Source organism: Merops nubicus, unplaced genomic scaffold, assembly GCF_000691845.1.
Source record: "Merops nubicus isolate BGI_N331 unplaced genomic scaffold, ASM69184v1 scaffold16918, whole genome shotgun sequence".
NCBI classification, from domain to species: domain Eukaryota; kingdom Metazoa; phylum Chordata; class Aves; order Coraciiformes; family Meropidae; genus Merops; species Merops nubicus.
Window position 1 is genome coordinate 20,593 of NW_008625289.1, and position 15,841 is coordinate 36,433.

A 15,841-nucleotide genomic window follows, 5' to 3' on the forward strand; every position below is an offset into this window, starting at 1 on the left:
TAAGAGCCCAACATACAGAAATTACACCGTTTACCATTTTGTGAATTAAAAAGAAAAGCCATGGCATAAGGATGAAATACTTCTTAAAAGTCTTCATCCTATTGCATGACCAGAAATACTATGAAAAAAAATTTACATTCAGTTACTACATTTTTATACTTTAGTATCTAGTTTTTGAACTATGATGAGGGACCAAAATAATTTGGTTTATCTGACATAGCAAAAAACTTAGGAAAAACCCCAACAATGTTTTGGGGGCTCCAGATGCCACCCCTTAAATATCACTAAAATTCTAAAGGAAATGGTGCTTAGCTGTTCCATACGTCTGCTGAGCTTAGGACAAGAAGTAAATTGTTCAATTTGTAGAAAGGGTGACAGAAGTCTTAGAAAATGTATTTTATAATATAACATATTGGTAACCACAGGAAAACATTATTTTAGAGAGCTTTTTTTTTTTTTTTTCCTTTTCAGAGTGGGGATCCTTAATAAATTAAATCTTAGACAAACATCTGTCAAGGATTATCCAGATACACTCTATTATATGCCGGGGCAGAGAAATGGACTCTCTGTTTTTCAGAGGAATATCCCAGCCATGTACTATGGTTCTATTTCCATTAATCCTAGCATAGGCTATTTCTGACAGAAGCAATTTAGAAAGTGAAGCTAATTTACATGCCGGAGCCTTAGCCACCCCTTTCTCTTACTCAGGGCTTTGGACTTAGGGCAAAACGTTAACAAGGCCTCACAGCACCCTCAGAATGTACTGATGATTAATTATTCTTGGACAAGTTGCTAACAAAGTGATGTTGAAGTGATATGCTCATGGTTTAGTATCTTTATGATCACGATAACAATAAATACTGCTTAGAGAGAAATTAAGTAATTTTTGCTAAATATTTGTGCACGTTTTGAAATCCATCCTTGTTAAGCATTAAAAGTGTGCATACATATAATTAGTAACTAAAGAGTTGCATCTGTTTGTGGTCTGGGATGCAATTATTGCACACCTAAGAGAAAACCATGTCTATATACCATCACAGCATCATGACAATCAGAAAAAGTATGTTGACTGTGAACGTGGAGACAAATGACAAGGTAAGTGATAAGAACTGTCTCAATGGAACTCCATTCAGCAGTCACCCTTCCTTATTTAATTTTTAAACCTTTTATTTCTAGTAGAAGTCATATGTTGCAGCTTATGTCAGTGAAATGTCTCTCTACTTCTTGTATCTGTAAGGCACATTTATAAAATGTCATTTTTTTTTTCTAGAAGTCTTAAAAGTTTTTTTTTTTATAAATGTCTGTAGTGTATGATGTCATGTGGAGAAAATATAATTTTGGATCCTTTTGATTTATATGATTGCATGTTTGCCTTCAACTACAGGAGAGTGAATTCAGGAACTTTTATATATATTTTTCCAGTCCCATGTTTCCATAGCTTGTGTTATTAAATTTTATCATTTTTTCAAATGCAAAAGAAATAGCTGCCAAAATAGTTAAGAATGGAGTCATTACACAAAGCAGTGGGAAAATATTAAAACTTAATTGCCTATAGCTAGAAATCAAAACACACAAGCAAGAATCAAGGAAAGAAAGCATGAAAGAGCAGTTAGGATCAGAGAAAATGTGAGCACAAAGGGCAAGTTATTAAATGCAACACACAGAGATGAATGATGAAGCAAGTCTGATACCCAAACTAACACACACACACAGAGAAAACCAGAAAAAAACTTTAAAAAGAGATGCATTAAAAGCAGCACAAAACTGAAGCTGACAACTTATGAAATCTTATTTCAGTCTCCACTTTGAACTTGGCAGTCAAAAGTCTGGGATGTGGCACATGAAACTTTTAGCTTAAGAATACCTAGTCCTTTTTCCTGGGTAAGCATTCTCTCGACTCACTGTTCCTCGAGACCACCTGAAAAGTGTCCAAGAAACAGGACTCTGATTTTAGGTGGTGTACAGGGCATCTATCAAATCCAAAACTTGAGTTTGTAAAGAAAACATGTTAGTGAAGAAGCTAAGATGAACAACGCTACTAAAAAAAAAGTCCTGACTAGCTTATGGTTACTTACTAAAAGGCCTGATATGATTGTTTATTAATGATAACAAACTGATTTTTGGGATTTCAAAGTGAGAGATGAAAGTAGAGCTGAGGCTTTCTGTTGAAGCCAAGATCAACAAAGATAATAACAAACACCTGAAAAACAATCCAGTCCTTTGAGCAAAGTTGAACTTACTCCCCCACCAGTTACCATATTTCAGTTCTTACGTACTCTGTGCAGTATTCCTTTTCTTTTGCTCTAGCTTCCAATTGTTTTTAAAACAAGTTGTAATTGGAGATGTCAATGCACTCTCACCTACCTCTGCACTTGCAGATAACACAGCCGTGGCTGTTCTGCTGGAAACCCATGGGACAGATTTTACCACAAGGCAGTTCCGGGCATTTCTTACACCGACAGATTTCACAGCCATGCTTGTTCTTCCTAGATGACCAAAATAATTTGTAAAAGGTCAGCAGGTCACTTTAAATATCTACATGTCATGATCTTTAAAGCAAAGGCATTCCCTAAAGAAATGACTGATCAAGTAAACTAGTGTTAACGGTTAACCCTCAGGTTCAGTGGGTCTCTGGGATGTACAGGTCTCCATCCCTGGCATGTGCTCCCTTCACGTGACCGTTAAAATCTCTGCATTTGGTACTTTCAAGCCATAGCACATAATGTAGACGTATGTGTTTGTGACTACTATTAATCAATTATTTTTCAAAATGAAAAAGTATAAAGAAAACTTCTATGACTGAAGTTGAAGGGGAAGGTAGGAATCTGTTATGATTACTGTGCTTTTATAACACAAGTTACTGTTAACTTTTCTTCTCCAACAGGTGAAGTACAGTGAATTTCCTCTCTTGCATATTAAAACTACAGAGACATTTCTGAAAACATTAAATAAGTAGACACAAAGCTTACTTGAACACCAGCAAGTGAAATACCAATAATCCATACAAAAAGTAGCAGACACATAGTAACATATTTTGAAGCAGTGAAAACCAGAGAACTTTTCAGCAAACAGACTGCAGAGAATCAAGAACACAAATGCTTCTAAAGCTTCCAGGTGAAGCTAGGCAGAAGTCTAAGCACCACCTGACAGTATCTCTTCACAGTGCCATGAACATGCTGCTTTTGTGAATCCTGTAGAATATTTGCTTGTCTTTTTTCGGGAAGACAGAGAATACCATTCAAATTTTAGACACAAGTGTACAATTTCCCTTCATATACAGATAGAAAAGTTTTCTGTGCCTTCCCAAGACACACGGAAGGCGGAAAGTTAATGAAGTACTGAAGAAGTTCAAGACAAAGAGGGGAAAAAAACTCAATAAATGATTTTTATAAGTCTGCTGATAAACATATCGCTTTAATAAGGTTTTAGTTAAAAGGCTGAGGAAAACAAATTGTCATGTAGTAGGATGGCAAACGGAAGATTTTCTGTCCTCCTATCCATCTATTTTTTTTCCTCCTTAATCTCTGTAAGAACAACACTTTTAATACCAAAAGAAATAATTCTTTCCATTAATGTGTAGAGCTTTCAAACTGTGAACACTATTGAGCTATGTGAACACTGTTTTTCAGACAATTGTGAAAAGGTTTTGGTTTCTCTAAGATGCACAAACTCAAGACCTTCCTAATGTAACCCTTGATAGTCTTAAAAGAAAAAAAAACAAACCAAAACCAAAAACATGATTACTCCTTAACTTTTCGCTCTTTAATATACTGTTCTTTTAACACTTGCTTCTTCAGCCTCCTTTTTGTGAGCAAAGTTTTACATTAAAGTAGAGATTCGTCTAAACCATTACATCCCATGCTTTTGATGGTCATAACATGCTTGGTAGTCACATCAAGCTTGCTATTTTAGAAAATAAATTGGCATGGTAGCAGTAAAGAACTGAACAAATGTACTACAGAACTGCCAATCTAAATGATTTTAGCACCAATGTAAGGCTCGAAGTGAAATGATCTTAAAGTAGTTCATACCACAGTTTTAGGCCTTTATACTACAAACTGTTATGTACATAGTTATCTTCAAGAAGGAAGTGTTAAAAGTGGAGGAGCAGGTGATCCCCATGTCCCAAAAGATGAACCAGCAGGGAAGAAGGCTGGCCTGGTGGAACAGGGAGCTTTGTCTGGAACTCAGGAACAAAAGGAGAGTTTATGGCCTTTGGAAGGGTGGTCAGGCCACTCCATGAGGACTACAAAGATGTAGTGAAGCTATGCAGGGAGAAAATTAGGAGGGCCAAAGCCAAACTAGAACTCAGCCTGGTTACTGCTGTTATAGGCAACACAAAATGTTTCTCTAAGTACATTAATAACAAAAGGAGAACTAGGGAAAATCTCCATCCTTTACTGGATGCAAGGAGAAACACAGGGACCGAGGCTAAGGAGAAGGCTGAGGTACTTAATGCCTTCTTTGCCTCAGTCTTTAGTAGTAGGACTAGTTGTTCCCTGGGTACCCAGCCCCCCAGGCTGTAAGACAGGGATGGGGAGCAGAATGAGACCTCCATAATCAAAGAAGAAATGGTGTGCGACCTGCTGCATCACTTATACACAAGTCTATGGGGCCAGACGGGTTACACCCAAGAGTACTGAAGGAGTTGGGAGATGTGCTCACCAAGCCATTTTCAATTATTTATCTGCAGTCCTGGCTAACTGGGGAGATCCCAGTTGATTGGAGGTTAGCAAATGTAACACCTATCTACAAGAAGGGCAGAAGGAGGGTCTGGGGAACTATAGACCTGTCAGTCTGACCTCAGTGCCAGGGAAAGTTATGGAGCAAATCACTTTGAGTGCCATTACACACCATATAGAGGACAACCAGGTGATCAGGCCCATTCAGCATGGGTTCACGAAAGGAACGTTATGCTTGACGAACCTGATCTCCTTAAAAGTCGTGTAGTAGTCGTGTAGTCTCTACAACTACCTGAAAGGAGCAACAGGGGAGGTTTAGAGTGGATATTACAAGAAATTTCTTCCCTGAAAAGGTTCTGAAGCATTGGAATAGGCTGCCCAGGGAATTCAGTCACCACCCCTGGAGGTATTTAAAAGGCATGTGAGTGTGGTGCTTAGGGACATGGTTTAGTGGTGGACTTAGCAGTGCTGGATTAGCAGTTGGACTCCATGTTCTTAAAGGTCTTTTTCCAATCTAAATGATTCTATCATTCTACGTATTCAAGGCAAACGTATTCTTCTTTCTACATTTTTCTTCCTGTGGCTCTCTACTGCAGCATATCTGTGCCATTACTGTTCCATGGGATATGAATCTGCTTTTGGGTTTTTGCTGTCATGACACCTCCTGTTCAGCCATGCACAGTGTAGGAGCTGGATGTGCAATCAGAGCGAGGTCAACCAGCACGTTCAGTTATGTGGAATGCTACTATACCTAAGAATAGCATGAAGATTAAAGGAAGGTATAAGGACGGTGTTCTCTTTTTTCCAACTTCTGCAGCACAACCAGAGAAAATATCAACTGCTTACTGGCATCATCTGTGAGCAGATATGACTAAATTTGGGAGAACGTCACTATGTTTCTATGTTTTCTAAAATCTTGGCTACCTCTTTGGTCATTCAGGTTCTATCATATTTGGATTTCTCAAAACTTTATTAAAACTGTGTACTAAGAGAAGGACATGCTACACTACAGATTACTGTTGTAACAACTTGCAGCATTTAACAAGTGTCAAACAGAACTCTGAAATGAACCAGAAATTAAAGGAGCATTAGTATCAAATGCTAAGTTACAACATTAGTAAAGTCATTATAAATCCTAAGAAAACAAATACATCGTATGGACCCACCAAAAATAAAAAGTATTGTTAAGACATATATAGGAGCCATCAGACTGATTATTAACACATTTCTGTGTGGCAAAAAAGCTGTCCAGTTTTCGTCACCTGTTCCACAAAGGAATAAATATTGAAAATATTTCCTTTTATGGAGAAAGAACTCCAGCAACAATATAGGTGTTGAACACATTTACAAAAATTTAGATAAGAGTACTGTTCTTCATTAATTCTGTAAAGTAGCTATCAGAAATGTCTCACTAAAACTATGATGTCATATCAACATCAAAAAAAGCTTGAAATACTACAAAATTTATTTGAATAAAACAAATTTGCTATAAAATGAAAGGATATCACCGTGGAACATGCAAACAGAATTTCAAAGGCCTACACGCAAGAGATGCTACTTGTAAGCAGCTTTTTCATCTTGTTCATCAAATATTCTTCAAAAGAATTTAAGCACTGCTTTGCTTTTACAATCTGCAGCTGTTTTTTTAGTTGCTGTTTCTTATTACGTTAAGCAAAATCCATTTTGAAGAATAATTTAATATCATCAAGTAACGATGTTTCTGTTTTCCTGCATTTTCCCCTGCTTTGCAACAAGTAATCACTAGTCCATATGCCTGGATTTTGCATATTTTCAATACGTACACGGGTTATAGTAAATATACTTTCAGAATGGGAATACGTACAAGTATCCAAAGGGACAGTACTTGTCACATACAATGGGTTTGCACTTCTTAGGCCGGGGTCGGCACTGACAGATCTCACAGTTGTGGGCGTCAGTCTGGAAGCCGAAGGAACAGTCTAAGGAACAGCCCGAAATGAGGCCGGTGCAGAGCTCCTCCCCTGCGAAGGACACATGCAGGTTATTACCATGTGCAAACTGTTCAAACCAGACAAACACATCTTTAACAGACCAATTCTGCTGTTCCCTTTCACTTCGTTACTTTTAAAATACTCGTAAGCCTTACCTTTGGACTGTCCTAATTTTAAAAGATTTGTCAGAATTCTGCAGTAATGACCCAAACTGTATGAGCAGAATCTACAGGCTGTCTTCACTTCCAGTCAAAAACCTGGGGAGTACTAGAGTACCATCTGGTACCCTAAACTAACATGATTTTATGCACAGCCAAAGGACTCCAATATCCATGACTGTTGATCCTCAGTAAAACATTTAAAATAACATGTACTTTCAACACATTATATGGGTTTAATAGGTTTCTGTTCTATATAGAGCATCTTTATATCTCTTCTACCTATTTTAAGTAGAACTGAAAGGCTTGGATGTATTAAAAACTTTATTCTTTATGCGGTTTGCAGTCAATTGATGATTAAGGCCTGCTTTTTAAAAATAGAACTGTAATACCCCAAGATGTGAGATCTAAGCTTAGAGATGCTAGACTATACAACCCATCTCTTGAAGTCTGTTAAATGTTCTAGCAGCCTCTTGTGGCATAAAGATGCTGGATTGCTGGTATCTCCATTTCTCCAGTACAGAGATAAATAATGGTCATTACAGTCACTCTTAATAGAATTTATTATTTTTGAGAACAATCAGTTTGTTTTTCTTCTTCTTGTACAAAGAAGTGCCAGAAAGACCACTCTCAAGATACTCTGGGATATAAGTTCATTGATTAGTCTCAGAGGTAAGAAGAAACAGAAAATGATGATTACACAAGGGATGCAAATCACAGGGGAAAAAAAAGAAAGGCCATTATTTACAATAGCCAAAGTGAAAACAAAACAGAAAAAGACAGAATATATAATGGAGATTCTTCAACAGAAGAGTATGATGGGTGATACCCAAAGTGCTGGCTTTCAGAGTGATTTTTAAAGAACAGCTGATCTCCAGTTGAAGCATCCACACCACTACAAAGTCCTGGTTATACAGAGGGCAGTTGAAGAGGGCTCCTCCAGATACACTCCTCATTCAAGCTCTGAAGCCCACTTTCCTTTAGGTGTATGAACATTTGGGGACAGGGTTTTTACAAAGAAGATATTGGCACTTTGACTCATTCTGTTCCTTACACTAATTCTGTGGGTCTGAAATTTGAAGACAATCTTTGTATTTCTAACATTGTAATATGCTGAAGGCAGACCACAGAAGGAATCAGTGCCTTATTTAAATGCTTTCTCTTTTGTTTTTGTAATGTTGCATTTAAGACTTCAAAATACAGACTTACCCAGATGTGGCTAAGCTCAGTATTTTGTTATTTATACCACGAGGTTAATGCACATTTGGTAAAGAAGGCATGTTTCTTAGTACCTCTGAGTGGGACTGAAGCCTCAGAGAAAACTGGCAAATTCACTGTCTGCTTCTGTGGTGGAATCTGGGCATACAATGCAACGCTAAGGGCCTTAGCATCCCAAACAACAGTTCTCAGTTTAAGAAGAATGAATATCATCAGGTTCATGGCTCCCACCTCTACATATATATGTAAATTTGGTGTCTGAAGCAAAAAAGGTGCAAACTTTTTTGTTACTCAGAATACAGAAAAAGAAATGTCTGATCCTTTCATAACCTCCAGAGGTTCTCTTGGTCAGCAGAGTACCAATGCCACAAGATTCAAGCATTTACTCTCTTTACCATTTGCACAGGAATGGTAACCCTTATCTCAGGTTCTTGCTCAGAGAGAAATATATCTACAAAGATCTTCATTAAGTCTTCCAAGTTTTTGAAGGATAGAGTTCAGGCTGATCTAGCAAAAATACTACATCTTTTTAATATGTAGCCACTAATGTTGATTTAAGAACACTACAATTAGTACAGTTTGGGTTGGAAGGAACCTTAGATATCATCTGGTTCCAACCCCCCTGCCATGGGCAGGGACACCACCCACAAGACCAGGTTGTGCAAGGCCCCATCCAACCTGGCCTTGAACACCTCCAGTGATGGAACATCCACAACTTAATGCAGATGAAACTGATACTCTTCTCTGGTAAAAAGTGATGTATGTGTAACCCAAAGAAAACGACTTTCCTTGAAGCAAGTTAAAAAAATGAGAATGTCTTTAATTTATGAGCTTTCACACTAGGATAGTTGTACACAATTATTCCCTGACAGCATATAGTCATAATAAAATTAACTGAACTTTTCATTATGTGTGACTTCATAATGTAGCCATTATTTTTAGAGTAAGACTTGAACTTTATAAAGAATGTACAGAAAAGCACATCTATGCTGGCATATCTCCAAAAAGAATCAGCTATGACCTTTGATATGATGTTAAATTACGATATCTCCTGCAGATGCTCAGAACTGATCAGTGAATAAGCCTGGAACTGTACAGGTTGGATCAATTAGAAGCATTAATTTTCTGAAGCACAATTTGTCAAAGAGATGAAGTATTAAGGTAGCTGTCCATAAACATCAGGCTCATGGAAGACAGGTCAAGGAACAAGAAGGTACAAATGCAAAGGCATGGCAGAAATGAATAGGCATCTATCTTAAAGTGAAAGGAAGAGCTGGAAATATAAAATGAAAAATCTAAACAAAAGCAGAAACAATAAGAACTTTTTTTTTTTTTCAGTTGGCATATTTCTTTGTCTCCAGATTATGTACTAAGAACTATCAAAGTGCAACACTCAGGTTTGAGTATGAAGTTACAGAAGATGGCAAAATAATGATTCCTCAGCATCCCACAGCCAAGTATGTTTTTGTTTTCAATCTTCTGCTTTGATTTGATTTACTGAAACTGCTTTTCAGAGATGCAAAACAAGTTTGTTCTGTGTAAAGTTAATCTACTTTATTAAATGGGTCAAGGTATCCAGGACAGTGCTGTTCAAGCAGGAAGACTGTTTCATTCCAAGCACCTTATGATGTTAAATATACTTAAAATTCAGTTAGCTGACACACTAATGAGACTATCCAGTCTCAAGGCAGTATCTTCCATGCTTAATCCTTTACATAGTGAGTTATGCTCAAAAGAATTTTTACTTTGTAAGTGGCCAAGAAAGGAAAGCTTTTCAGAACCTTGAGATGGATGACTGACCAACCATCACTGCCTCTTGGGAACACACACGGAAGAGGATACAAATTATCTTCAAAATTCTGGCTATGTCAAACATACAGGGAATGTTTGCCTAAGTCAGCAGAGGACACTGTTCACATCTGAACTTACTAGTGTTATGTCAATGCTATATGAGGACATCAGAATAATCCCCACCAGTCTCTGCAGACAGTCCTTCTAGTAAGATGCTAAAAATGATGCCTTCTGAGAAGACGGTTGTTACTGAAATTAGAGTGTTATCTGACTTAAATCTTTGGTGGTATGACATTACAAGCTGTGGAAATAGATTTTAAATAATTTTTGAAAATAATTATCTATAAAGAAAATTAGTACAGTGAATATCAGTGAATTCTGGTCCACTTTCTGACTTCACATCTAACCATCTAAATTACTCTCACTGAAACATTATTAAAAACATGACAATAACAGGCAGTCCATCTGGTACACATACACAGTTTGTCTGTGGCATAGGTCTGTTGAAAACCCTAGTCTAGCATTTTAAACCAGGTATTTTTTTAAGAAAACACAGAGAACCATCGATTTTACAAAACAGAGTGTAGCCCTCAAAGAAAAGAAAAAAAAAAAAAAGATAAAAAGATGGCAAACCTAAAGACTTAAATGTGAGACAAATTCAGTGTTTCCAGTTGTTGCCCTGACAATATTTCTGAAGCCTTAGCTATAGCTTTAAATTAATTATTAATAAAACAATGATAATTTCATTGTGAAAGGCTAAGAAAAAACAATTCTCTGCTAAAGATTTGCTTTTCAGTGGCAAATACTAAAGAATAAAGTGAACTAGCTCATGAAAGTCAACTGCAATGAAGTGAGGAAATTTATTATGGCAAAGTATTAGGAGGTTACTCATTTGGGGGCTTTTCCCACCTCTGCTTAGATACATTTCATCAGGAACCTAAATCTCAAATCATGGAACATATTTGCAGAGAAAAGATCCAGCCCTAACTGGGCTAATGACTGCTTCAAAAGCGTATCGGGGATAATCAGACAGTCTGAAAGGAAAGGAAACATTTTAAAAGCTAATGCAGAATGAAAACTGCCTTTCCGAGTTTGAGAGAACTGCATTATGCAGCTGCATGTCCCTGCAAGTCTAATAGAATGGGATCAAGCTTCTGATCACTCAGTATAAGCCATCTTTATTTCTGTGGCTGATTAGATATAATGGCAGCACCTAGGGAACTAAATTAATGTTTGCTTAGGACGTAGAAGACTAAAACAGAAACAAAATGATGAATAGGAAACAAATTAAAGGCAAGAAATCTCTCACCCTGCTGCTTAGGGAAATATCTGGCTGAGGAGTAGAATTCTTGTATGTGAGCAGTAGAAATATGTTCATTAATTTTTCTTATGAAACACAAAATATCAATAAGGTAATTTCAATACAGAAAGCACTCCTTCTACACAAAGTAACAGGAGGGCTTAGAGGGATAAAATAATAATAGTAGGGTCAAATGTAATATTGAAAATGTATAACGTCATGCTGTCCATAGGGAATAATCAAGAATTTGTGCTACTGGTTTAGAGTTCAGGTGCAGGATATTGTTTGATCTCAGAACGATACTGGACTGGTAAGACTTTAGAAAAGATGAATGTACTCCTGAGTGTCTCAGACTAATATAACTGTCTTTTTACCACAAATATATAGCTTTTTAATGTGAGGATAGACATTAGCTGAAATCCCCTATCAAATTCTGGTAGAATTTAAACTGGCTTAAGTACAGCAGAAGGCCAGGACAATAATCATGGAAAGATTGTTAGTACTCAACCAATGAAATTATTAAAATATCCTCCTGCTAGGAACAAACGCTCACTTGAGGACAAATATGCACTGAATACTTATAGCAGTGAATCCAGCCCACATAACAAGACCACACAGTTTTCTTTTCCGTGTGCAACCACACCAGCAAAAGCATCAGCCAGTTACCAACAGGTCCACGTTTCTAGTCAGTCTTCACTAGACCTCACTATTCTGGGAAAAGCTACTGCTTATAGACTTTGACCCCTCTAAACACTATAGTTATAACAAATGCTTCGTTCTGCAGTTTGCAACAATTTTACACATTACATGCTGGCTTGGATATGGAAATTTCAAATTATTGGATTAATTTAGATCAATTTAATAAGATGCTGTTGTAAAAAAAATAAGTAGAAATGGAAAGAATAGTTGAAGATTGATTAGTCTTCCAAAATACATGTGTGAATTGTTAACAAACAAATATTAGCACCAATGTTTTTAAACCTGGTCACCAGTGCCCATAAACCCTTTTCAAATTAAGTGGTTTCTTTTTCCCCTCTTTCCTTACCCACTCACAAACTGTTCCATACACAGATTATAATAAAACAAATAGTAAGAGTTTCAGAAGAGCATCATACTGTTTAAGGGGAATCTGTCTGGGACATGGGGCATGAGACAACACTTTCTGAAGAGGAAAGTCTTGCCTTAAGAACAGATGAATACCAAGATGTGGTGAGGCTGTACACAGCACACAAACTATGTAGTGTTTTAAAACTCTTATCCACTAACTATCTTATTCTCAACACTAACACTGACTTCTTGTTTGAAAAAGTTGTCGGATCACTGTAAGGCTGGTTGCTAAAGGAAAGAAAGCTATGTACAAAAATCAGCATGTAAGAGCAGTTGGTATACTGATGTGACCTACTATAGTCCGATGACCACCGTGCAAACAACACATCAACAAAACTCTGTCCCAGGATATGCAATGTTAGCAATCTTTGCATTTGTGAGGATTTACTCAGCAGTCAGATGTTTCAGATACAATGCAACCTCTCCTTCTCAAGTATGGTATCTCAGAGGCAATGTATCTCAAAAGAAATCACAACTCTTTGGCCTAAATCCAAACCATCAGATGCATGACTCATTCCTAATTTCAGAGTGCTCACATCCCCACCTTGCATGAACCTATGAATATTTGGAGTGTTAAAAAATATTGCTCAAAAGTCAGACTGAAAATTAAACAAAATTCAACTCCATGAGTTGTATGTTTAGGTCTAAAAAACGTCTTCTGTTTGAACTTCCAATTGCTTGACTGGAATTCCAGCTGTTTAAGAAAAGACAATTTCATTTCCTTCTAGAATATATGTAGCATATAAAAAAACCACTAAGCTCTTAAATTGGGTTATTTCTTTTTCTCCAATTTATTATTTTCCATGTGGACACACTGATAATTGTCCTGTAACGTCTGAAAGTCATCTTAGTCTAAAAGCTTTTGAAAATGCATCACAGAGATGCATAGCCTGTTGTAATTAATTTAGTTTTCAATCCTCTATTTCACAAATAAAAAATACCTGCCAGAGATTATTAATAGATACTTGACAACAATGATGTCAGTATTTCATCTTGGCTTAGGTCTGTGTCCATTCTTTGAAAATTTGTAGCATGGCTACACAAAGCTAGCTACATACCTTGACCATGATTATTTTCTTGACGCTGAGGCTAGATCATATCAGGAGAACTGTTTCACAGTACCTTTATAATTAAGCACTCCTCAGCCGTCCTCTCGATGTGGATTGCTACTGCTGGTTAATCTTCAGGGGTGGGGATCTGGGGAGGCAAATTTATGAAGGAGAAAACTAGGTTACTTATCAGTAACTGGAATTCTCTGAATATATTGCCTCCACAGATCCACACTAACCCTCCCTCCTTTCGTTAGAATTAACTCACGATTCACAATAGCTGGACAAAACTGAAGGGACTGGGCACTGTGATGCTAGAACACCCTGTTTAAAAAAGTAATCTCATGAGTTCGCTGAGGCAAATTACCCATTTGGATACTTGCTCTAAACAACTCTAAGATTCACATACAACATACGGCTTCATGAAAATGGATTTGCAGTAGCAATATCTCAAAGGTGGAATTACTAGCAAATGATCAAGCTTCCACAAACCTTCCAGCAGCACACTGTTTTTTTTTTTTTGGTTTTTTTTTTTTTTCACCACAAGTCAAATGAAATTCTTGTCTGCTTCTGTTACATTAGGTATATTGTAAGCATTACTAAAACCAATATATTGTAATCTTTAGAGATCCCTGACAAAGACTTCTGTTCTAGTGAGAAGACAGATAATACTTATTTAGCATGAGTAGTACATCATAATTCCACCCTCTTCTGGGAGCAAAGTGCTTCCCAAAGTGGAAATCACCTTCTTCCCTATGTGTATTTAAAGAGTTAATACTTCTATTCTACTTACAATAACTACTTCTATTCTGATTGTAAAATTTTAAGAAACATGCTTCTTCCCCAATTTTCCACAGCTTCATTTCATAAACTTCTATCTAATATGTAATAGCTATTCCCTTTCATACGCATGGAGAAGGATGCATACATCCTTTTTCTCCCAAGTCTACAAAATTATTCAATATCAAAGATGTGTTTTCCTTACACTAAGGGAGACTACCTGGGCTATCTGTCTTTCCCCCTTTCCTCCTCACCCCAGAATTTGTTGCTAAATCAAGGTAACAATGGGAGATAACCATTGCTAAAATAGAAAAGTGTTGCCTAATTTATATTTTACCTTATTATTTCTAGGAATTTTGCTTTGTCTGAAGTGTATGTTTTGCATGACTAGTGTGTGTGATTATTCAACCTTAGTTTGATATAAAAATAAATATAAAATATGTTTATTTAAATGTACAAAATTAACAGCGAGAGAGTTTTGTAGTGTTCAGAACACATCCCTGAGTAGAGATTATTTACAGGAATAGTGGAATGAAATATTCAATTTTTGCTAGGAAGAGCGAAATGTTAGGAACACCCATCCCAAACTCTACTCATTGGATGATTAACACATAGAAAGAGGAGCTGAGATGTGTTGTCCCACTGTAGTCTCTGCAGAATTTTTCTTAGGCTTTCTTCCATCATTACTTTATACACTTTCTCAGAGCCCTAGACACTGCTATTTAAAGGCAGCCTGTAGAAGCACCTACCTAATTTTTCTCAGACCTTCCAATTCTGGCCTTGAATGTCTATATAACTAAACCAAGTTGCACACTGCCAAACCCAAATGGAATGTGTTGGGGGAAAGTTTTTTTTTTTTTGTCTAGAGAACCGTGGAAATGTGATATACCAAGATTTTTATTTTTCAAATAGTGATTTAGTGGTTTTCTTTGATGGACAAAAGAGATGACACCACCAAGTGGATGATGATGCACTATGATGTGCAAGGAAAACGACTCATCTCAACCTTCTACAATTGCATCCCTCTGTAAGCAGTCTGGAAATAATGAAGTTGCATGACAGTTGCACCTCATAACTGCAAAGCTAAGCCTTCTAAATGAAGCAAATAGTTTTTAAAATTGACAGCAGTGCTCTAGTTTCATTCAGTTTCAGTAAGATTTGAAAGGTTAAAACATACTAAAGCCCTACATGCTCACAATTATGCCCTGAACAGTGCTTCACATTCAATTAATTTGTGGTAAAACACTGTAGTCTAAGCTGCAGGAGAGATTTTAAAGGCTTTTTCTTTTTCATGAATATAATACAGGGAATAGACAAGGTCAGATAAAGTACTGGCCTCCACTGCAGGTTCTCACTGAGGAATGATTCAGTTGCAACTGTCAGATTTTAAATCCTACTTTACTGCATTCAGCAGGCTTTATTCAATGTGCCCGTTAGTCTTCTTCGGAGCCAAAGGAGTCCTGCCTCACAAATACCCTATGAGTGGTCTTGTTTCATTCCCCTAATGTACTCTTCCACCTAAAGACTTTAATCCACTCCAGTTCTCCCTATGAAAACAAAAGCCTAGACACTCCAAACACAATGGCAATTGCTGCATCCTGCAAGTAACAATTTTTTGCTTATTTACTTTTTTCTGTTTGTTTCTTTCTCTTGTATCATTTTCTATCATCTTGCCCCCCCTCCCTTTTTCTTTTTTAGATAATGCATTTCATGATTTTTCTGCTGGTTTAGTTTTATTCTTGGTATTTTGCAGCAGTTCTTCCTTTATCCAAGATTATACTCTTTC

General features: G+C 36.9%; 1 protein-coding gene across 1 annotated transcript in view; it reads right to left on the reverse strand.

Annotated features, from left to right (window-relative positions):
• CRIM1 (cysteine rich transmembrane BMP regulator 1 (chordin-like)) overlaps positions 1-15,841 on the reverse strand; it is a 168,419-nt gene that overhangs the window by 18,713 nt on the left and 133,865 nt on the right. The window contains exons 9-10 of the mRNA XM_008945636.1: positions 6,526-6,682; positions 2,365-2,486 (exon numbers count right to left, since the gene is read on the reverse strand). Of these exons, the coding sequence (XP_008943884.1) occupies positions 2,365-2,486; positions 6,526-6,682 (279 nt within the window). The remainder of the gene's footprint in view (positions 1-2,364; positions 2,487-6,525; positions 6,683-15,841) is intronic.